Source organism: Quercus suber, unplaced genomic scaffold (assembly GCF_002906115.3).
Source record: "Quercus suber isolate HL8 unplaced genomic scaffold, Cork oak 2.0 scaffold_228, whole genome shotgun sequence".
Lineage (NCBI taxonomy): Eukaryota > Viridiplantae > Streptophyta > Magnoliopsida > Fagales > Fagaceae > Quercus > Quercus suber.
Genome location: NW_027069686.1, coordinates 189,201 through 211,482, shown reverse-complemented (window position 1 = coordinate 211,482; position 22,282 = coordinate 189,201). Strand labels below are relative to the sequence as shown.

The 22,282-nt window shown below is 36.4% G+C and overlaps 2 protein-coding genes and 1 pseudogene across 5 annotated transcripts in view; 1 reads left to right on the top strand and 2 right to left on the bottom strand.

The window, feature by feature from the left end:
- Positions 1-7,287, top strand: part of LOC111988978 (uncharacterized) — a 32,020-nt gene extending 24,733 nt beyond the window's left edge. Inside the window, exon 5 of the mRNA XM_065780234.1 lies at positions 7,270-7,287. Within this exon, the coding sequence (XP_065636306.1) occupies positions 7,270-7,287 (18 nt within the window). The remainder of the gene's footprint in view (positions 1-7,269) is intronic.
- On the bottom strand, positions 1,057-6,035 carry LOC112006657 (uncharacterized). Of its 4 annotated transcripts, none has more exons than XM_024038962.2 (6): positions 5,590-6,035; positions 4,185-5,118; positions 3,502-3,597; positions 3,070-3,206; positions 1,396-1,625; positions 1,057-1,311 (listed from the first exon to the last, which is right to left on the bottom strand). In XM_024038962.2, the coding sequence occupies exons 1-5, from the start codon at positions 5,889-5,891 to the stop codon at positions 1,439-1,441; spliced, it is 1,656 nt and encodes a 551-aa protein (XP_023894730.2). In that variant the 5' UTR covers positions 5,892-6,035; the 3' UTR covers positions 1,057-1,311; positions 1,396-1,438. The 4 variants fall into 4 exon arrangements, with proteins under 4 accessions (XP_023894730.2, XP_065636286.1, XP_065636287.1 ...); XM_065780214.1 differs by having other exon boundaries at positions 1,057-1,304; XM_065780215.1 differs by adding an exon at positions 5,216-5,280 and having other exon boundaries at positions 1,057-1,625; positions 5,590-5,671.
- Positions 7,288-15,789: 8,502 nt separating the features above from the next.
- LOC112006646 (trans-cinnamate 4-monooxygenase-like) lies at positions 15,790-18,870 on the bottom strand (annotated as a pseudogene).
- Between the last annotated feature and the right edge of the window lie 3,412 nt (positions 18,871-22,282).

The following is a 22,282-nucleotide window of genomic DNA, read 5'->3' as shown; positions in this document are numbered from 1 at the left end:
CTCATTTTTCTTTATTCCTTTACTGTCCAAACTAATGGAAATAAATAACAAAAAAGGACACTAAGTATTTTTATTTTTATGAGAAACAAATATACATACAGGAGAGAGGGAAATGGGTTCTAATACAAAGACATATCACAACTCCATTCAAAAGTCATGGTAACTTTTAAGGGAAGGTGAGACAAATTATATTATATACAACATACTCTCTTAAGTAATGTTGGATAATTACCCATTCTTTTTTTGAGAAACAAACACACACAGAGAGAATAGGGAAATGAGTTCTAATACAAAAGCACACCACAATTTCATTCAAAAGTTATGGTAATTTTTAAGGGAGGGTGGGGCAAATTATATGACACTAAGTATTAATTTGAAACAATTTCATAAATTAAAAGCATTGGACCTAATTTAATATAATGAATAATAATTCCTCTCACTTTAGAAGGGCAAAGTGTCTCCTACACGCTACACCTACACCCCTTCAAATGAATAAGGTATTTTACTTTATTGAAAGAGGAAAGAAGGTCTTAGGTTTCGCTGTCTTCTTTCTTATGTTTCCCTCCTTTATTTATTCTTCTTTTACCTTTTTGATTTCCTACTCATTCTCTTGTGAATGCAACGGAATTTTCCACATTTGGGCTTCAGGGTTATAAGCTAAGTATCCCAAGAAGGTTGGCTTTTAGAATTTCATAATGGTTTGAATTGCATTATTGTTCAAGAAATTCCATTATCACATTTACTACTGGTGGAGTGTAAGTGAAGGTTGAAAAAGCTAGAATCAGCATAACGTAACTATAGTCTTTGCTTTGAAGCTACACTACGGGCATGTTGAGGTTGAAGCCAATTAATAATTGTAGAAGCCGCTAAACATTGTTTGGATGAGCTTGTTTTCACATTAAAAGAGAAGAGAATGTACAGCTTTTTAAAGCTTTATTTTTTTTAGAAGCACCTTTTTAAAGCATTTTCTTTTCAAGATACAATTGAAGTTTTACACAATAAACTAAATATACTAATAAAAATAAGCTCATACAAATGCTGAAATGCACCACAATATGAACACATCTCATCTCTTGCCAATTCATTATGTAAGTTACAAGCAATATGCCTTCACAAGAATAAATCAGGTTCCCAAGACAAGTTTGCTAAAACATTGTACGTCAGAGTACCCTAAACTACTGTATGATAGTCACTTACCTATGAAGAGAACCCTTCAAGTATCTATGGAACTCAGGTTTTTGATTGCCATTTAGGCATGGCATGGTATTGTCTGTCCTCAAGCCCCTCTCGTTTTTGTCTTCTGTCTGTCCTCTATACAAAATTGCAGGAGTAATTAAAAAAAAAAAAAAAAAAAGATATTACAAAACTCCTGGATGATGAACGTGCTTTTTTGACCTGTGGTGTTTGAATGGAATACAGAGAAAAAAGTGAGGCCATGTTATTCTCTCTTGTCCTCCTCAAGATCGTCTCCAAGCCCGAACACATGGTGGTCTGCTGCAATTGAGACCTTCCTTTCTTTTCTCTCTAGCTTGGTGGCCAAATCTCCTGTCACCATTATTCCACCTTTAGTGAGTGAGATTGCCTCCTCTTCCAAGTCTTCCCCTGTCTCCTCTGAATATGCATATCTGCACAAACCCAAATCAAACCAATTTTCATGAAGGCCAGTTTTCTAAGAAAAATGGATCAAGACAATGATAAAATGATGTCTTAGTTGTCATCACTAAAAAACTTACAAGCAAAAACATACCAAGTGACAAGAAGTTCAAATTTGGCTAGCACGTGAGACACTTTTTAGTACATTTTAGGTGTTAGTGGAAGCTTTCCACCTCTAAACCTAGCTAAGTGGTTAATGGAGCAAGAGCATCAATCTCCAAAATATCCTAAGAGGTCGAGTGCCCTGGAGTGGCTATGTAAATCTACATGTTTGAACATTTCTATTTTACTATTATTATTATTATTATTATTATTATTATTTAGTTTTGCAATTTACAGCATCAAATTAAAAGAAGATAGCTAAGTGACATAAACTGAATATAATCTAATGGTGTTAGCATGTATCAAACCATTCAGCAATCTGCTTAAATCCAAGTTCTTGCAAGTGCACCCTGTAGATGAAGCTAAAATAATGAAGATAAAATATTTAGTTATCCCATCTTTTTGGGAAAAAATAGGTTAATGCAAGTGCATCATGTGCCTGAAGCCTTTTAATAATAAAATAGACCTGAATTCATCCATATGGGTGCTTTCAATTTCATCAATCCACATTTTGGTGGCAAATTTGCTCCAAAAATACCAACCTGCAGTCCAAAGATCAGCTCCATTTACTCCTTTGGTTGGTTCAGGCATTTAGTTTTCAATATACATACTTCCTAGGAATAGATTATTCTTGGTCCTACTCAATTTCCTGGGAAATAGTAGGCCTTCCAATTCTGAAGACCACATTCTAAGCTGCCCCATACGTTCAATAATAACGCAACAAACTATACTACAAAATCCTTCACAACATAATACTGGTTTCAAAAATAAACTCTGCCCGTGATCTCTCCATATATCCTGAAGAAAACCATAGCTTGCATATCATATGAAACAAGAAGAAAAAAGAAAATGATGGCCCTTCATTATTTTATGTGTGCCTAATTTGGAGTTGGGAGTTGTCAGACTTCTTAGAAACTTGAGATAAACCGCCAAAAATGATCTATTTCTCCTAAACTTAGGAAACATCCAGAAATATAGCATGGGCTTATTCCGCATGTACAAATTTGTTTCATTAAAATTTAAGCACAAAATCACTGACAAGTTTTTCTAGGCTGCCTAGCCCCAACGCTCATCCATAAAATGTCAAATCTGCTTTATGCAGTTTCTAAACTTTTCCTTTTCTATTTTAGAAAGCATTTTAAAGCATAACTTCAACCATCTTTAGTTATCAGATAAATACTGTAGCATTCTATAAATCTTTGAGTGACTATATTGGAAGTTGGAACCAAAAACCATTTAAAGCAAATCCAGCAAGTATTATTTTACCAAAAATAAATAAAAACAAAAGAAAGGGTATCAGAATCAAGGATGTACCTAGTTGGGTTATGTGAGGGATCCCAAAGAACGCATATCACCACCAGCAGTATGAATGCAAGACAAGTCCAGAAAGCTGGGATGATCCAAGCACTTTGCCACAGTCCGCTCAATGGATCGGACGCATTAAAGTACAACTGAACCAACACAAATCAGAAGCTTGACTCTAAGTAGCACAGTTCTACATAGAAAAACAGGGGGGTGGGGGGGGGGGGGAGGGGAAGTAGCTCTTATATTTAATAACATATATAAGTGACTGTTTCAAAGAGCTACAAAATTGTGCAATTCTAGGGCCATACCATTGTAGAAGTACAAATTTCTACAGCAAGATAAAGAATAAGATTTGAAAACATAAGTTCTGTTCATTCACAATATTGTGGAAGATGAAAAGGAAAAGCGAAAGAACTGAAAATAAAAAAGTCAAAAGACCACCTCATAACCAATCCAAGCAACAGAGAGCAGCACTGATATTGCAAGGGAATTTGTAAACTTCCGGTAGAGCTCAAGTTTTGCTACGCTTCTTCGAATCTGTGAAGAAAGCAAACAAACAGATAGAATGATTAGAATATTTGCATCAGAAATATAAAAGCTTCTTGCCAATGAGCACTAATTTGAAGGGCATCTCCTTCCCCTAAATAATGAGGTGAAGAAAAAAGTCATAGGTTCAAAATCCATGGGGTCTACGTGTAACTTACAAATCAATTAAAAAGGGAAAACATCAATGGGATGTATGATTTAATCTTGGATTCAAAAGTACAAATTGACACAGCATCCCACCTATTTAATAAATGCAAAGCATTCTTTGAACATACAACTGTTGGCTATTTTTCTGTGGCAGATGCATCATGACCTCTAATTTATCATATTCCATTGACCTAGCTCAAGCTAAATGGTCAAAAAATTAATGTAAGTCTTTCCTGAGTTTATTTAATAATATGCATATCCATGCATTGCATTTCACATACCATGTTTGATGTTTGTGTGTGTATTACACGGTAAAATGAATTAGTCCCTTTCCTTAACAGCCACAAACTACTAGAGACAGGCATTCAACAAGTCAATGTCTACTCAGTAATGGCATGGAATGGATGTGCAAGAGAAAAAAAGAAGTTGACCTGAAGCTTCTCCAAAGTTTTGGATAATGATGAAAATATCCAAAGAATAAAGCAGGCATCCAGTAGAGCAACAGGTAGCACAAGAAAGAGTCTTGTTTTTCCAGAAAAGTCATTGATATTCCCCAAATGTTCAACAAGCTCAAGAGCTTCAGAAGCCACAAAGTATGACACACCAAGAAGAAGCATTTTTGAGGTTATATTGCCAAGTGTTGGACGAACAACACCATATCCCATTGAAACCACAAGAAGAAGAAGACGGGAGAAAGTCTTCTTAACAGCACTGAAGCTAACTGCCCATATTGTAATTTCCATTGGTCTGCTTCCAGTGGAATTGAAATTTGCATATTCAAAATACCAGAGAGCCATTTCACACATCCCTAGGCCAATTACAGCTGTGATGTGGTAATGCAACTGGATCACATTTTTCCAATATCGTACAAAGCGGATGAACCAGAGGAGACCTAGAACAACATAAGCTAAAGACATTAAGCCAAAAAATGTCATCAGTGGTGTCATCTTTCCAGGTAGATAACCATCCGGATTCTTCCAAACTGTTCGTCCGCTAATTACCGTGCCCACTAGTTCTGGATCACAAAACATGAAATATAGATAATACATTCCAGTACTATTGATCTCAATAGTTTCAAGCACCATTTTGGTCTCTCTGTTTTTTCCTTCAAAGAAGGTCTGAATTCGTATTGGCCCATCAAGCTTATCTGGTTCTTGATGGATGATAACCTCTCCTACCTTGCAGGATCCATCCTTGGCAAGATCAGGTGTGCAGCAAATCGCTTCAGAATTCAAATAAGAACCCCCAATCTTTGTCCTATCTTTGACCCTAACAATTATAGCTTCAACCAAGCCAGTCCTTTGTTGCATCTCATTCTGCTTTTCAGCAGATTCTGCTGTTCTTTGAAAGGTGATTGACTCAAACCTAAAATTTTACATATGAAATAGAATTAATAAGACCTTCAAACAATTTCAATTGTGCACATAAAACATATATTAAGCATTATATATGTATTCATAACTTCTCAATCTCATATAGGCTATGGCAGACATAATTGTCAACCTCCTTAAGAGCTTTCATTACCACCTACAACCAAACATGAAAAAAGTCCATCAATTTTTTTTAAAATGACATGTAGCACCACCATTTTTAATCTTCATTGCAATGAAACAATCTCTTAGTGTAGCATTGCACATTTCAGTCCAACAAACAGACACAATCATAGCAAGTCAAGCCAATGGGTACTTGAAAAATCCGTTTCTACCAATGAAAAACCTATTCTTTTAATGAAAATATAAAAACTTATCATTCTTTCATGGTAAACAAACAGATCGAACATACCCATTTGCCCCAGTTTTGTTCCAAAGAAAGTAAAAACATTGATATTATTATTACCTGATGAAGGACTTGCCAATGAAAGGTTTATCTTGAGGAGAGGGAATGTGGCGAACTCTGGAAGCGTAGAGGCCCTCACTACCACCATGGAAGAAGAGTGAATTGGAGCGACGAGAAAAGGGTTCGTTTTGGTATTCATGGATGGAAGCACCGACTTGGACAATGAAATGGGAGCTCAAATGTAATATTAAACCAACAATAAGAATGGTAACTTTAAACCCTTTTGAATTCGGATTGAGATCACAAGGAACACTCCCTCTATGACCCATCATCGTATTCGTATTATACATACTCATCAACATCGCCTTCGTTCTCAATGTCTCTTTCTCTGTTTGTCTGTCTGTCTGTCTATCTGTCAATGTGTCAGTTATAGTCTTTTGTTTCTCTCTCTCCGTCAAAGATTACGGGGTGGTGATTAGATTCGCATTGCTGGACTTGTAAAAATGTGTTAAAAATGAAAATGTCACTCATGTCTGTCTCGTTAAAAACTACTGCTATATGGTCCATAACGTTAAATTTCCTCAATGGTTTGCCTCTTTTTTGTATTTTGTGTATTTAAGAATTTCACTTTTTTGGCCGTTGTAAATACTTCTATTAACTCTTTTTTTAACAGTCAAGTCAAACTTACTAATTAATTTTTAAAAAGTCTATAAAGACATTTAATATAAACTTCACCTCTTCCTTTTTGGAGTATATGTATATAATTAGATATGATCATGCAATAGACAAAAGAAAAAAAAATTAGCTTTTCCTATTGGCTGCAAGAGAATTGTAGAAATCATGTTATTGAATGAACCATTGCACTTGTAAAAATAAAAGAGAAATAATATGTTTACAACATTTTTCAACAAATCTTAAGTAACAGGTTGTTGTTGGTTGTTCTTGTTAGGTTAAAAAAATAATCTTAATGCTAAATTCAAATTTGAACTAATAACAACTAATCACCTAAGATTTTTTGTGAAAATATTGTAAAAATTTTGTGCACGTAACACTTCTCCAAATAAAATGAGAGAAGTTAGGTTTGGACTTTGAGAAATGCGAAGAAGGCATTGGGCACATGGGAACATCATATTGGCAAGTGCATTATTCAAAGCTATGGTTGACTTCATGAACATTGACATAAGTTTTTGTTTCCTTCATGAACATCGACATAAGTTTTTGTTCCCACAATTTTTTAGGATTGTATTTTACACATGATAATGTGAAATATTGCCAGCTAGATTATTAGTCAAATTTGGAGCCTTTGACAGTCTTTTAGTCTAAAAGAAAAATGGAGCTAATCAAATAGACCATGGGGATGTGCCACGATGGAAGAAGTCTCCAAATACTTAAATTAGTATCAATCTATGTATTTTGTTTGTAGATAGCATTTTTCTCATACCTTTGCAAATGAGGTAGATTGTCCATTTAATAGGTGGCTTGAATAGCTGTTGTGCTCATATATGTCTTCCTATACATAATTGAAAGTGATTATTACCATAAATGTAATAGTTGTTGTCTTTATTGGAGTTTAAGGCCTTTGAATAATGGTCTTCATTGAATATATTGATTTTTTTTTTTTTTGGAGAATCTTGAATATATTGAATGTGCTTGAGTAGTTACTTATCTTTTTTTAATGGTTTTCTGGTGACTCAAGGAAGGTTGACGAAATTATTGATTTTTCCATATTCATCGATATTAAACAAGGAGGTTTATTAATCAATATAGCACAATTACGTGGTTTATTAATTTAAAAGCTAATGCACTTTCTTTCTTTTTTTTTTGGTTGAGAATCAGGCAAATTAATGCACTTGTTGAAGCTGCTCTTGGGTTGGTTATGCCTTATGATGTAGCCCATGATAAAAGATGGAGGTGGATTTCATAGGTATGTCTCAATGGATTTTACAATCTTAAAAATAATTTCCAAATTCCAAGAACAGATCTTCTACACTATCTTGGTCTCCCATCCACCTGACAATCTACGAGCATGGAGAGGAAAATACTTATTTGCTCACTAGATAAATATCCTTGCCAGCAATAATAGGAGTTAGGGGTGTCCAACCAGACTTGGTACCCAACCAACTCGATTGATTTGGCTTGAGAACCAGCCGACCTGACACTAGCAACGGTCGGCGGCAGGTCTCCGCCCTTAAAACCCGAGACCGGCAAGTCGGTTGATGGCTTTGAGCATGGAAAACCAATTTTCAACTGACCTGACCGAAAAATACACTGAAAATTGCTATTATCCGCTGATTGGAGTGGTTTGACGATCTAGTTTTATCTGATCTGTCAAGATCCAACGAGATCTCTCTAATCTCTTCGAGATCCAGCCTGATCTCGTTGGGATCTGCTGAGATCTCTTCAAGATTTGGCCTAATCTCGTTGAGATCCGCCAAGATCTCTTCGAGATCCGGTCAGATCCAGCAGAAACCAGTAGATTTCGGCAAAATCTGGCAAATTTCTGCAAAATTCAGCAACGATTCGCACAGTCCGAAACCAACCATGACCTAACTGGAAACCGATGACATCCGACCACCTAAACCGCTGCCTTTGGCGAGTCCAAATATAGGAGACCTGAAGTGATTAGGTCGGTTTGGGTCGGGTTTGTGCTATAAGGAGTATTTGAAGCACTAGGGGTATTTGAGTGCTAACCCTTATATGCGTGGTCTAGTAAATTTGGTGGCATAACCATATGCATGATATTGATTGGCCTAGAAATTTAGAAAGAGCAAGGCTTAGGTACAGTATTTAGGTGTCGTTCCTCAAGCTTCTCTTTTAAGATTCTGGCATGTGGATTTTTTCTAATTAGATGAAAGTGTATTTTTTTAGTGAAGTAGTCACATGACTGAATTTTAAAAGGAGAACTTAAGGAACAGCACTTAAAATACTGTACCTAAGTTTTGTCCATTTAAAAATACTCCAATAATATATATGTGTGGGGGTAGCATGTGCTGATATTAATCTAAAGTTTCCTAGAGTCCTTAATAAATACAACTAGTAGCACAATTAGGAAACTACATTTGTAAAAGCACCATAACGTGGGAAGTGACACGAGAAGCATGCATTAGTCATTACAATTCCCACGGCTTTTTAACCAATGTAAAAGTGTGCACGGTTGCATCAAAGTAGTTTTAAAAAATTATAAATGAAAGGTGCTACGTCTACAATATTTTTATAACATTTTCATAACAAATTATAGATGGTTAGTTATTATTAGTTCAAATTTGAATTGAACACTAAGATTACTTTTTTGCCTCAATAATAACAACGAGTAATAACCTGCAGCTTAAGATTTGTTATAAAAATGTTGTAAAAATATTGTGGACGTATCATTTCTCATTATAAATAACATCCATCACCGTGATAAGTGTTATTCAGGTCTAAAGAAAGAGAGACATGTATAAGGAACAACTCTCAATAACGTCAAAAGACTTCAAGTATAAATAATTGATTCAATCTCAAGAAAATTAGACAATTTCCACTAACAAACTTGTTTACATAAGGATTTTTGTTTGTTCGTTTTGGTAATGGCAATAATAGTTCATTAAGAGATTTGCTTGTAAGTCGTAATTCATAGATAGTAGGTTTTTATGCTTCTAAGTGCTTCCTATTCAATATAGTCTTGATTCTACAAGTTTATTTGAGTTTGATTCAAGTTCTTATTAGTTAGTCATGTTTGGTCCACAACCTTAACACCCTGCAAATCGAGGATGAAACTTATTTATAACTCTATTGTTTTGTTTATTTTTAATTTTATTTTGGTACAAATCTATATAGTCCCGAATATTATAGAATTTATGATAATATGAGGAAGAAAAAATAAGTGAGGAGAGAAAACGTAGTATTTAAGGGTGCGTTTGTTTTAGTGTAAAACACTTTCAGGAAATTATTTTACACCCTTGTGCGTGTTTGATAGCTACAGAAAATACGGTCAACGAAAAATCATTTACGATTTGATCGGAAAATAAGCCACTTTGAGCGTAAAATCATTTACACTTTGATTTTACTTTCAAACCATTTTCGAAAATCACACTTGAAGAGAGAGAGCTCGAGCACGCTCCTCACACAGTCCAAAACCCATCTCCAAGCTTACCTTCAAACCATTTCTAGAAAAAAAAAAAGAAAAAAAAGAAAAGAAAAAAAGAAAAGAAACGAACCCAGAGAGAGAGAGAGAACTGCTAGGGCTGGACCTCCTCAGTTCTGCACAGTAATCCCACAATTGATTGTACTGCTCTACATAGGACCCATCAACAAACTCTTGGGCCTTTTCCCTAGCCCTGCTGGCTTTTCCTGCACTAATATTTATAACATACTTCTCATGCACAACCTCTTGAATCTGCCTTAGTTTAATATCAGGTTGTCTCCTCACCTTCTTCATCAACTTCTTTGCAATGAAGTTGGCAGAACACCTAGGGTTTTTGTAGCTCCTAGTGCATGTGTGCTCCATGTTCAGGGTCTTCAGCTGCCAGCTCATCTCCCTTGGCAGCTTTGCAAGGTAAGCTGTAAATTTACAAGGAGGTTGGCATTTGGCTTTAACCCTAACTTTGTCATTCTTCACAAAATTCACCCCTCATCCACCTTTCACTGCATACTCAGTAATGGCCTCCTTGAACTGCTTAGCTGAGGTAAATAACATGTGCTTCTCAAATACCAAGTCATCAGGATTGGACACAGGTCTAGACACAGGAAATGTCTTCCTCTTTCTTCTAACATTGTCCACAACTGTTTCATTGACAGTAGCATCACTTTCACTGTCATAAATTCCATCACCCTGAAAGCCACCATCAGATGATGACTCACTTAGGCTCAACAGCTCCTCAGTAGTGTAGTCAGAGTTCATTACCCCATCCCCTATCTGTTCACGCATGTGCATCAGGTCCTCACTGTCACTGCTTGCACTATCTTCACCCACATTTCTCTGGTTGGGGTTCATTGATCCTGCCCCTTCTACATCACTGTCCTCAGAACTGTCATTACTATCAGTGGTGACAGCCCCATCCTGTTGTGGTTCCTCTACAATTGGTTCCTTCCCTGGTCTCCTGCACTCAAGTATTTCCACTTCATCATCATTATCATCATTCTATCACCTATATCCCTTGCACCACCACTGCCAAACTCATCACCATCCCTATCATCATCCCTACCACCATCCCTACCACTAGCACTGCCACCAGCCCTACCACTACCACTGCCACCATCCCAGTGAGCATCACAACCATCCCAATTAGCAAAAAATTCACCCCAGTCATCATTACCATCATCGGAGTCATCATCCTCAAAATTATCACCACTACTGGCATAATAGCCCTGTCCATTATAATAACCATCACAAGAACGTTCAAGCTCACTAGAGCTGCAACTCTCAGAATCACTAACAACAAAAGGGTTATCATGATCAGGCCCTACAACAATATCTACAGGCACACCATTACCATCATTAATAAGTATAGGTTCATAAACTGGGTGCTCTACATAGACATGAATCTGTCCATGACCCCTTACCAACTTAGTCATTGCCATTGCATCATGATCATCCTTAATTAGGTGGAACACCCCATCCTCCTCATTATCCTCAGGGCTTCTATACCATAGCCTACTCACATGTGTATACCTAAACTCTCTACAGATGGACTCAATTTCTACCTTAGACCACTTGTCAGGATCACAATCATCTACTACCCCACCTCACCCCCCACATACTTCTGNAAAATCATTTACACTTTGATTTTACTTTCAAACCATTTTCGAAAATCACACTTGAAGAGAGAGAGCTCGAGCACGCTCCTCACACAGTCCAAAACCCATCTCCAAGCTTACCTTCAAACCATTTCTAGAAAAAAAAAAAGAAAAAAAAGAAAAGAAAAAAAGAAAAGAAACGAACCCAAAGAGAGAGAGAGAGAGAGAGAGAGAGAGAGAGAGAGAGAGAGAGAGAGGTCACCGTCAAAGATAGAGAGAGAGCCACCCACCGTTAGAGAGAGAGAGAGGCCGGTCACTTGAACTTGAGATCGACTCCATCGCCATCGAGGTCGTGCCTCTCACCGCCGATCAAGCAAAGATCGACTCCAACGCCATGCGATCTCGCCTTCGCCGTGCAATCTCGCCTTCGGCTTCGCCGCGCGATCTCACCTCTATATCAAACCCAGTCACCTTCGCCGCGCGATCTCGCCTCTAGATCGAACCTAGTCTCCTCTCTCTCTTCCTTCTTCTCTCAATTTGATCGGATTTGATGAATTTTTTTTTTTTTTTGGGTTTTGTTTCTTTTGTGTTTCTGGACTGAGAAATGATATTATATATTTGTTTGGAAGCTGAGAAAATGTGAGAAAATGTGAGCAACAAGTAGAAAATGTGTTTTCTATAGTATTTTCAAGAACACAACCAAACATTAAAAAATATTTTTGGCGAAAATGCACTTTTCGTCCCTACATTTTGGGTCAATTTTTATTTTGGTCCCAAAATTGATTTCTTTGCAAATTTCATCCCTAAAATTTGAAAATTTTTTTAAAATTGTCTTCCGTCAACCAACAGACGGACCCTCCTACGTGGCAGACGGAAATCCACGTGTCAAGCCCACCTATTAAAATAATAATATGTTAACCTACGTGGCAAGCCCAGTCCCCTAAACTGCACATGCCCCTCACGTGAGGGACTTTTCAGCTCCACATAGCTTCCCGGCTCCCAGCCCTCCCACGTGACCCCACGTGACCCCAGCTCTCCAACTGCCTCAGTCATCCCACGTTAAAATCCCCAAATTGCACTGAAAACCCTAAAATCCTCTCGTCGTCTTCCTCAGCTCGATCCCTGAAATCTCTGAATCTAACTGACTGAGGGAAGCTTGAGGAGGAAGAAGAATGGAAGCTAGCTCTGCATGTGCATGTGCCTCTGCATCATCGGAAAGAAGCTTGAGGAGGAGAGCACCACGCATGTGCTACTGCCCCTCCCCTCAGAAGCCCGTGCTAGTGGTTTCCTAGACAGATAACAATCCAGGGAGAAGGTTCTATGGGTGTCCTAATTACTGGGTAAGTGAAGTGCTAGTGTTTTTTGTTCATTTTGTTCACTTGGGTTTGTTGTTTGTTCATTTTGTTTTGAATTTGGGTTTAATTTCAGATTGGTAAGAAGTGCAAGTTCTTCCAATGGGTTGATGATGAGATTTGTGAGCATGGGAAGGTGCTTATCCCAGAGATGAGGCAGAGAATTCTCAGACTCCAAGCCGAGGTTTCAACATGCAAGAAGAGAGAGAAGTGGCTAACAGTGTGTTTGATATTGGCACTGCTGCTGTGTGGATATGTCTTTGTGTGATTCTATCTTTGGCGGGTTAGATGGGTGGGTAGCATGTTTTGGACAATGTGGGTGTAGGCAGGGTTAGGACAGGGTTAGGAAAATGTGTTGTAGATGATGGTATTGTTATCCTCTGTATCCATTGATTTCCGTATGAATGAAATATGGAAGGACAAAGTTCATTTTGTTAATTTGGTCTATAATGTGGTGTAGATGATGTTGTTGTTATCCTATGTATCCCATTGATTTCAGGATGAATGAAATATGGAATGACATAGTTCATTCTGTTAATTTGGTATGTAATGTGGTGTAGATGATGATGTGTTAATTATCTTACTTGATTGCAATTAGATTACAATTTACCAAATTTGTAATATTGGTACGCTAACAATTGTAAATTTACCAAACTTGCAAAATTGATATACACAAGTTTACCAATTATGTTTGTGTATTGCAATTATGTGCTGCAATTATGTGTATTGCAAACTTGTAAATTATGTGCTGCAATTATGTGCTGCAATTATGTACTGCCCCTCCCTACAATTCTGCATATGCTGCAATTCACAAACTTCACAAACTTCACAAACCTGCAAATTCTACAATACACAATTCTGCATGTACCAATTCACAATTCTGCATAGTCTGCAAATTCTGCAATTCACAATTAACATATACTGCAGCTCACAATTTTGCAATACACAAATACTGCAATTCACAATCCATAAATACGCAATACACAAATCTGCATCACTCAATTTTGCAATTCACAGATTTGCATTAATAAGTCATTCATAAATATGCAATACCAACATAGGCCAATTACACATGTTTGCCATAATTCAAGCAGTGACTTTAAACTTGAGTAAACCAAAAAATAGGCCATGTCTGCCATGTTTCAAGCAGTGAATTTAAACCAAAGTAAACCCACATATGGGCAATGTCTGCCAATTACAAAAAAATAAGCAATGTCTGCCAATTACAAAAAAAAATAGGCAATGTCTGCCATGTCCACCAGTCTATCCCCTTGGACCATGCACAGATGCCTGGCTGCCAGCACTCCTCAGTGCCTCCTTGTACCTTGATGCATTTCTTGAGGCAGTTAGAGTTTCATTTGTCACAGTCCCCCTCCTTCTCTTCCTTGGATTGGTGCTGCTTAGATTGCTTGGATTGGTGCTGGTTAGATTGCTGCTTGCATGGTTGTTGCTTGCAGGGTTGCTGCTTGCAGGTGGTTGGTTAATGGTTGCCGGCTGCTTCTAGGTTGTAACTTGATGGCCTATTGCCTTGCTGGTTGGTCCTGGGTTGCTGGCTTGATGGCATACTTGTAGCATGTGGTTGCTCTTTGCCATTGCCAGTTGTCTTCAAGCAGTAGCAAATACAACTAAGTTAGAAACAGGTATTTTTAATTTCAAAACATGCAGATTAAAAAACCACTAGTCTTACCTGCATTGTCTATATTTCCTTTGGTTTTGGGCACCAGGCAGTGAGGAATTACCTCCAACCTCCCCTTACAGCTTCTAGGATTTACATCAAAATACCCACCATGATGCACATACAAAGTAAAGAGCTCGTCCATTCTGCATGCATGAGATATATAGTCAACATTATTTAAAACCAAACCAAACCAAACAGTCAACATTATTTAATCAACATTATATAATCAACTACTCAGAAAACCAAACCAACATTATTTAATTAAACCACTGAAGACCACTAAAGGCTACATCTTAGTAAACTACATCTTCATGCAAATAGTGATAAAGTCATAAATAACCAATTAAATAGTGGTCCCTACGCATATTGAGTGTGTCAAAAAAGTTAGAGAGAGAAATATATAATGTGCAAAAGATACAGAGAGAGACTGAGTGACAAAGATACATGCACACAGAGAGAGAGAGATAAAGTGGATAGAGCTACCTTTTCGAGCTTAAACCCACTGCTACAATCTTGAAACTGCTACAGGTTTTGGATTGAAGCTCCAACCTTATCACAGTCTCCCTCGTTTTCTTCAGTTCTCAGTGCTACAATCTTGAAACTGCTGTAGAGAAATTGATTTTTGTTCCTAGGGATTTCGTTGTCTTAGGGGTGTCTGTTAGTGTCGTCCTGGGTTAGATTCAGAGATTTCAGGGATCGAGCTGAGGAAGACGACGAGAGGATTTTAGGGTTTTCAGTGCAATTTGGGGATTTTAACGTGGGATGACTGAGGCAGTTGGAGAGCTGGGGTCACGTGGGGTCACGTGGGAGGGCTGGGAGCGCGGGAAGCTAATGTGGAAGCTGAAAAGTCCCTCACGTGAGGGGCATGTGCAGTTTAGGGGGACTGGGCTTGCCACGTAGGTTAACATATTATTATTTTAATAGGTGGGCTTGACACGTGGATTTTCGTCTGCCACGTAGGAGGGTTTCGTCTGTTGGTTGACGGGAAGGACGATTTTAAAAATGATTTTCAAATTTTAGGGATGAAATTTGCAAAGAAATCAATTTTGGGACCAAAATAGAAATTGACCCAAAATGTAGGGACGAAAAGTGCATTTTCGCCAATATTTTTCGAAGTATTTTTTTTAAATACCACCAAACACAGGAAAACATTTTCTTTTCTGAAAAATATTTTCACCTGAAAATATTTTACATTTGGAAAACATTTTACATAGAACCAAACATAGCCTAAGTATCCATTTGGATATTGAGTTTTGCACATCTGCGTGTTTTTTTTTTTAAACGCATTTCAGCACTTTCAGTGGGTCTCGTGCACTGTTCATGAGACCCACAAACCTCTTTTTTCACCAAAACTTTCCTTAAAAAAGGTCCCACAGCATTATTCACACATTTAAAAATTATTTGGTTACAGTATTTTCAGTTTTCAGCAAAATAAACAGTATCTAAATGCACCTTAAGTGGTTTGACCTCTTGGTCTTCATTTAGGGGACAAAAGCTCAAATAAATAGTACATTTTTCACTCCTCCTAATAATAAATTACAATGAAATCCTTATTAATAATGGGATTACACACAATATAAATAGTGCATTTTTCACTCCTTGCAATAATACATTACAATAAAATCTCTATTAATAATAGAGATTACACACAATAATCAGTGATAATTTTATTTGAATTGCATATTATTGATTGCTTCAATCCCATGATTTTCTCTAGCAATCAATTCCTTAATCTTCTTTAGTAATCAGTATCATGATTTGGTCTTCAATGACATAGAATGAGAATTACACTTTCCAACAGATCTTGAAAATATACTAGATATCCTTCCCATTATGAACACATGTCAGTATTCAAGAGAGAGAGAGAGAACACAATGATTTCTTAATTAAAACACCCGTGGCTTGGCAACAACAGTAGAATGCTTCAATATGTGCAAGCTGAATTGGCCTCCCTTCTCGGAAGTGTCTAGCTTTGAGTGTCCCGGTGGAGGCAAGAGCTCAAAGTTTTGTACTAAACGTCCCAACGTGATTCCAATAATTGGCAAAGCAAGTATCATCCCTGGACAACTCACTACAAAAATCTGGGTCTATAGCCGCGTTTGAAAAACGCGGCTATAGACCCCAAAAACGCGGCTACAGGCTGGAGTCGCGTTTCCTGTAGCCGCGTTTTACAAAAACGCGGCTACAAAACGCGGCTAAAACACGCTTTTTTTGTAGTGACTCCTCCTTCCAACACCGAAAGGAACGTACTTAAAATCATTGCCCTTGACTTCCACTTTGGCCTCTTCTTCTAAAAACCTTTCAGGCCTGAAGTCTTGTGGGTTTTTCCAATTGGCTGGGTTGTTAGCAAGCCACCATGCATTTACAAGGTTCTTGGTCTCAGCTGGAATGTCAAACCCGCCAAGCTTAGCATCACGGAGGTTCATGTGTGGGACTAACAGAGGAATGGCCATCCTTAGCCGGAGAGTTTCCTTGATTATAGCTTGTAGATATGGGAGTTTGTGGATGTCTGGCTCAGTGATTTGCACTCCTGGACCAAGCACCGTGTCAATCTCATTTCGTAGCTTTTGTTGGATCTCCTGATGGTTCACCAGCTCGGCGATGCCCCATTCAATCGACCACAATGTAGTCTCAATTGCTGCATGCATGTAACACCAATTAATACTAATATATATTTTTTTAAAAATCTTAGTGAACCATCAATCAAATTTTTGCACAATATAAGCCTACAACAATATCCATAGAGGAGGAATATAATTAATTAATGTACTATATTTTTAATTTTAAATCAAGAGCTTATTTATCTTTTTGTTTTTTTTTTTAATTAAATTTTTTTTAGAAAATGAATCATTTTCTAAAAGGTATTTTTTATAAAATTATCTCGTTTTTCTATATTTGAGAGCAACTTCAAATGTATTGGAAAACAGCCTTCTAATTTCTTTTAATTAGCTAGCCATGAGATATAATGGTTTTCCACTTTTTTTTTTTTTTTTTTTTTTTTTTAAAAAAAAAAAAAAAAGAAGGGGAAAGCAATCTCTAAAGATAGAGCATAATTTTTATGTTGATAAAAAATGGTTTTCTTTTGACTTATTTTTTCTTATACTAACAAACACTGAAAAGTATGGAAAACTATCTAATTATACCAGAAAAATTAGATACAAATTCCTCTTCAATTTTTGATTGGATGATTTTATTTTTGTCCTAAAAAAGAATATTGTACTTATAACTTTTGAAAAAAAACATATTCTTTTAAGTTATTTGTACTAACTATATTCTCATATTCTTTGAGAATTAACCGGCCATATAGTACCTTTGGTTTCAACCAATATTGTGAAAGAAACAAAAAGTAGCTGGCTTACCAGCTACGTTTAAGTTGTCAACGATGTAGAGGACGTTGTCTTCATTAATCTCACCCTTTCGTTGAGCGTCAAGAATGTGATCTATTGCACATTTTTTTAGCATTGTTGTCCGTACATTTCGTGCTTGCGAGCTTCCTATAAATTAATCAACAATCAAAACAATTCTCATATTACATGAAATGGATAGTATTGTATGTACTAATTTATCTATTGTTACATAAATTGTAAATAGTTTGTTGTATAATTAAATTGATAATAATTCTAACATTTTTCATTAATACACAGTAATTTTGGAAAAACAATCAATTATACTTAAAATAGGAAGAATAAAGACATAATATTGTTTGGATTAAAAAAAAGAAGAAGATAAATATAAATAATTCGATTTTAATGGAACCTATTATAAGAGAAGAAAAGAAAATAATGAATAGAAAACGAAAGAAAAGCTTACTTCCTCTCCTCAAGAAAATAATCCTTGAAGAGCTGATTCCTCCTTTCCTTGACGTCCTTGCATATCTTTAAATAGCCTCTCAAAAATGGCCTCAAAATGGGAATAAAATCTCCATAATTATACTCAAAGCTTTGAGACAGCCTGCTTCTGTCCCCATTCAATGTTTTAAGCTTCACAAACAAAGGGTCATACTCACTTTCAAACCTCCTATCAAACATGATCCTATACATGTTATTGTACATCATAAACTGCAATCGTTTCCTCAACACAAACCTAGTTGTTGATGCGTCGGGAATCTTCTTAACATCATTAACAACCCTAGAAATCTCCTCCTCCCAAGCAAACTTATATTGCTGAACAACCTTGTTTGTGAAAAAGGGTACAGTCATGATCCTCCTCATCTTTCGCCAGTGCTCGCCATACACAGTGAAACCATGTCTTGGCCTTTACCAGTGAAAATATCAAACACAACGTTTCTAGTTCGTGAACCAAACTCAACCCCTTGAGTGTGAAGGACCTCTTTGGCAAGGTCTGGGGAAGACACAACAATTACAAGGTTGCGTTGGCCCATGCGGAGCATAAAAATGTCACCATATTTGCGAGCGAGGTCGGAGAGGTTGCGATGGTTGAGGTCATCGCCAACTTGGAGCCAGTTGCCAAAAATGGGGACGGGAATAGGGCCAGTTGGGAGCTTGAAACGCTTGCCACGAAGTTTAGAGATGAAGATAGCGAGAAGAATGGTGAAGAAGAGGGATAGGAGGGTCTCTCTAAGAAGAGAAGGTCCATGATGGTTGTGGGTGATCGAGTAGGTAATATACGTAGTTGTAAAGGAGTTAGCTAGGCATATATGAATGAGAGTGTGGGTGGGGAATTGAAGAAGACTACATAATATATAGAGAGTGAGGGAGAGATGGTATGTGTGGGGAGTGATTGGGAAGCTGGGAGAGAGGAGTTGGGTGCATGGGCATTGTGTGATCAAGTGAGGAGGGATTTGGTGGAGGGTGCTCCTTATGTTAGGTGTTAATTGGCCCGCCCCGCCGTCACTATACGATTATAGACGAGCCACCTTTCACCCCAGGACCAGGCTGAGTCAGGGGAGTCGGTGGAGGGTGTTGACACAATTGACAGGCATTAGAGCACTTACATTATGGTTGCTCAAAACTTAAATAAAAAAAATAAAAAAAAATAAAAAAAAGAAGAAGAAGAAGAAAAAGAAAAAAAAAAGCTATTTTAATCACTCATTTTACAAAAAACACACTATAACAATGTTGCTATATTACTCAAAATTTTTGGCAACTGAGTTACAGTAAACTGCCATCTACTGAGCTAACACTTATAAATTTTTTTTATTACTTATGATAATAGCTTAATTTTGCATATTTATATTATTATTAGAAAGCATTATCATATTTATTTTAAGTTAATTCATGTATTTTATATTTGGTTTTAGAATAATGCTGAATAATTAATTTTTTACTTAATTGAATTTCAATGCGTAAATATGTCTTTTGTAAGAGAATGGAATTAAATGAGTGAATTTGTGTAAAGAAAAATGCTAATGGACTTTACTTTTACAAGGGTCATAATGAAGTCAAAATGCCAACCTAATTAAATTTAAGTCCAATTAGAGCAAGAAACCAAATAAAATTTGCACTAAATCCAAGTCTAATTCGGATTAGGATTTCAATCTGTATATTAGTTAGTATTTTGAGCATAACTTTTAGTTCAAATGTCCAGTTTAGATGATTCAAGTTGGGCTGGAAAGTTAACTTAAATGGATACAACTTTGTAGTTTATCAGAGTCCAAAATCTAACTTTAAATTGGCCAAAAAATGTTGGTTAAGTAAAGCTTGAAAACATGAGATTTTCTCCAAACGGAAATTCAACTTGTAATAGGATTTACTTGACCTATTTAAAGGCTCTTTAGGGCAAAAATCAGGAAGAGCTATCGTAATACATAATTTAGATTTTTTTAAAGTTCCTTTACAATTTTTAGAGTTTTGTTTGTATTATGGCTTGTTAAAAGTCTTGCTAAGGTAAAGGGTGAAAGTGAGAAACCCAACCGTTTATTGATATGTTTTTAACAATTATTTTATAGTTTTAATACTTATGTTATTATGTTTTTGATTAATTTACTCATCTAGAAAAGTGTCTAGTTCTGTATAATTCTTTGATTTATTATAAACTTCGGGCACGATAAATACTTAATATTTCCTGCGAATTAATTCACTAGTTTTGTTTTGTTTAAAATCAATCGATTTCATAAAACTACCTTATACAATTAATTCTTGAGTTCTTATTGTTAAATCATTCGACTAAGATCATCCTTCTAAGATCATTCTTTGTATGCATTTCAGTTGAGTTATAAAATAAATATTGTTAAGACTACCAATAAATGTGTTGTGTGTGGATTCTTAAACTTTTAGCACCTTAATATATTATTATTTTCTCTCAACTTAAATTATCTTTACTAAACCATCAAAATCTCTTCAATTAAACTTTATTATTTTAGTTTTATTTTCTTGTAGTTTGCTAGTCAATTCCATTTTCTATGTGGATTCGACCTCAGACTTACTGTCGCAACAATCTTGCACCTGAGAGCATTATTTAAGTCACAACAAGTTTTTGAAGGGTTAGGTGCATGGACATTGTTTAAGTCGCATCAAGTTTTTGAAGGGTTAAATTACAAAAAACTATTCCTAGATAATTCATGCGAGGCAAACGCATTTACAAACATAAAATTGTCTTTGTGTTGCCCGAGTATGTGAATCTAGTTTATCAGAATTTTTTGTTGTGTCCTTGTGATAATACCTTTAATTTTTATTTATAGTAGACCAAAAACAGTTAATACACTCCTCCTTATATTTGGTAACATCTCCCATATATTGCTAATGTGAAAATTGTAATTGTTTGCATACTTTGACTAGTTGATAACTGACTGCTCACACGTGTGAAAATACTTATTTTTAGCCTAACACATGCCCCCGCGCATGATGGGTGTAAACTTAGGCCAATTGCGCATGAGTTAATACAAGAAAACGAAAGGGTGCAAAGAAGATAAAATTGAGGCTTTAAGTTAGATCAATTCGCAAACCCCTGATCCAACAAGTCCTTTAAAACTCAGGTGGCTGCAGGCAAAGGTTGTCCATGATTCTTAGGAGATGGTGCATACATGAGGACATCTTCAGGTTCATCGTTGATCTGAAGAGGACCAATTGGCTGCAGGAGTTGAGAAATGAAGCTAGGAAACTCCATTCTGTTGGAATAGGGAGCTCTGGGGTTCATCCGAGTGGTACGGGTGTTGGGAGAATACCTCTCAACGATGGCTTTCAAACAGTTGTAGCAAACCCAAAGAGCAACATCAGTAATATTTTGAATGTTTTGAGTAATGCTAGCAGTGATGTTGGTGTTTGAACCAGTGTACCTAGTTTGAAGTGGTTCCCAAACTAAGTAAATGCTCTGGAGCATGGTAGTGATCTTGATGTGCATGTTTTAAAAGATTTAACAGCTGCATCTCAAGAATTAATGCCAGTTGGATAAGAACAAGGCTCTTTCTAAATCTATAGAATTTGACTTTCTCAGTGGCCTACATTGAGTAGAAATTAGAAGTATTTGGAAATTCATTCCCATTGTATTAGACCAATTTCAATTTCGAAATTATATCTGCACTTCCATCTTATATGACCCTTCCTTATTTTGAATTTTCTTCTATATACATTCATTGCACTGTGATCCATTATTTTAATCACTAATGCTCATTTTAACCATTCATTTGGCCCCTGGAAATATGCATACATGCATATCTCAAAAAAATTTATGTGAGTAAGCCAATTCATTCATACTTGGCTTATTTAATTTTAGAAACTTGCCGTTAATGGATCTCATATGCTCATTGCCACTAATATCTATTAACTTATAAGTGTTTCCATCAAATACCTCGTTGATTAAGAAATGTCCATCCCAATTAGGAGACCATTTACCCAAATATGAATCTTTAACCCCTATAGGCAAAATAACTTTCCAAACTAAATCCCTAGTGCTATACATCTTAGATACTTTTTGTTTTTGTACAACAATAGAATCTAAAGTTGCCATACGAGCCTCATCTATTTCATCAAGTTCTACAAACATCGCATCTTGATAATCCAAATAAGTCAATTCATTTTGCCTTGTAATCCTCATTAATCTCACAGTAATC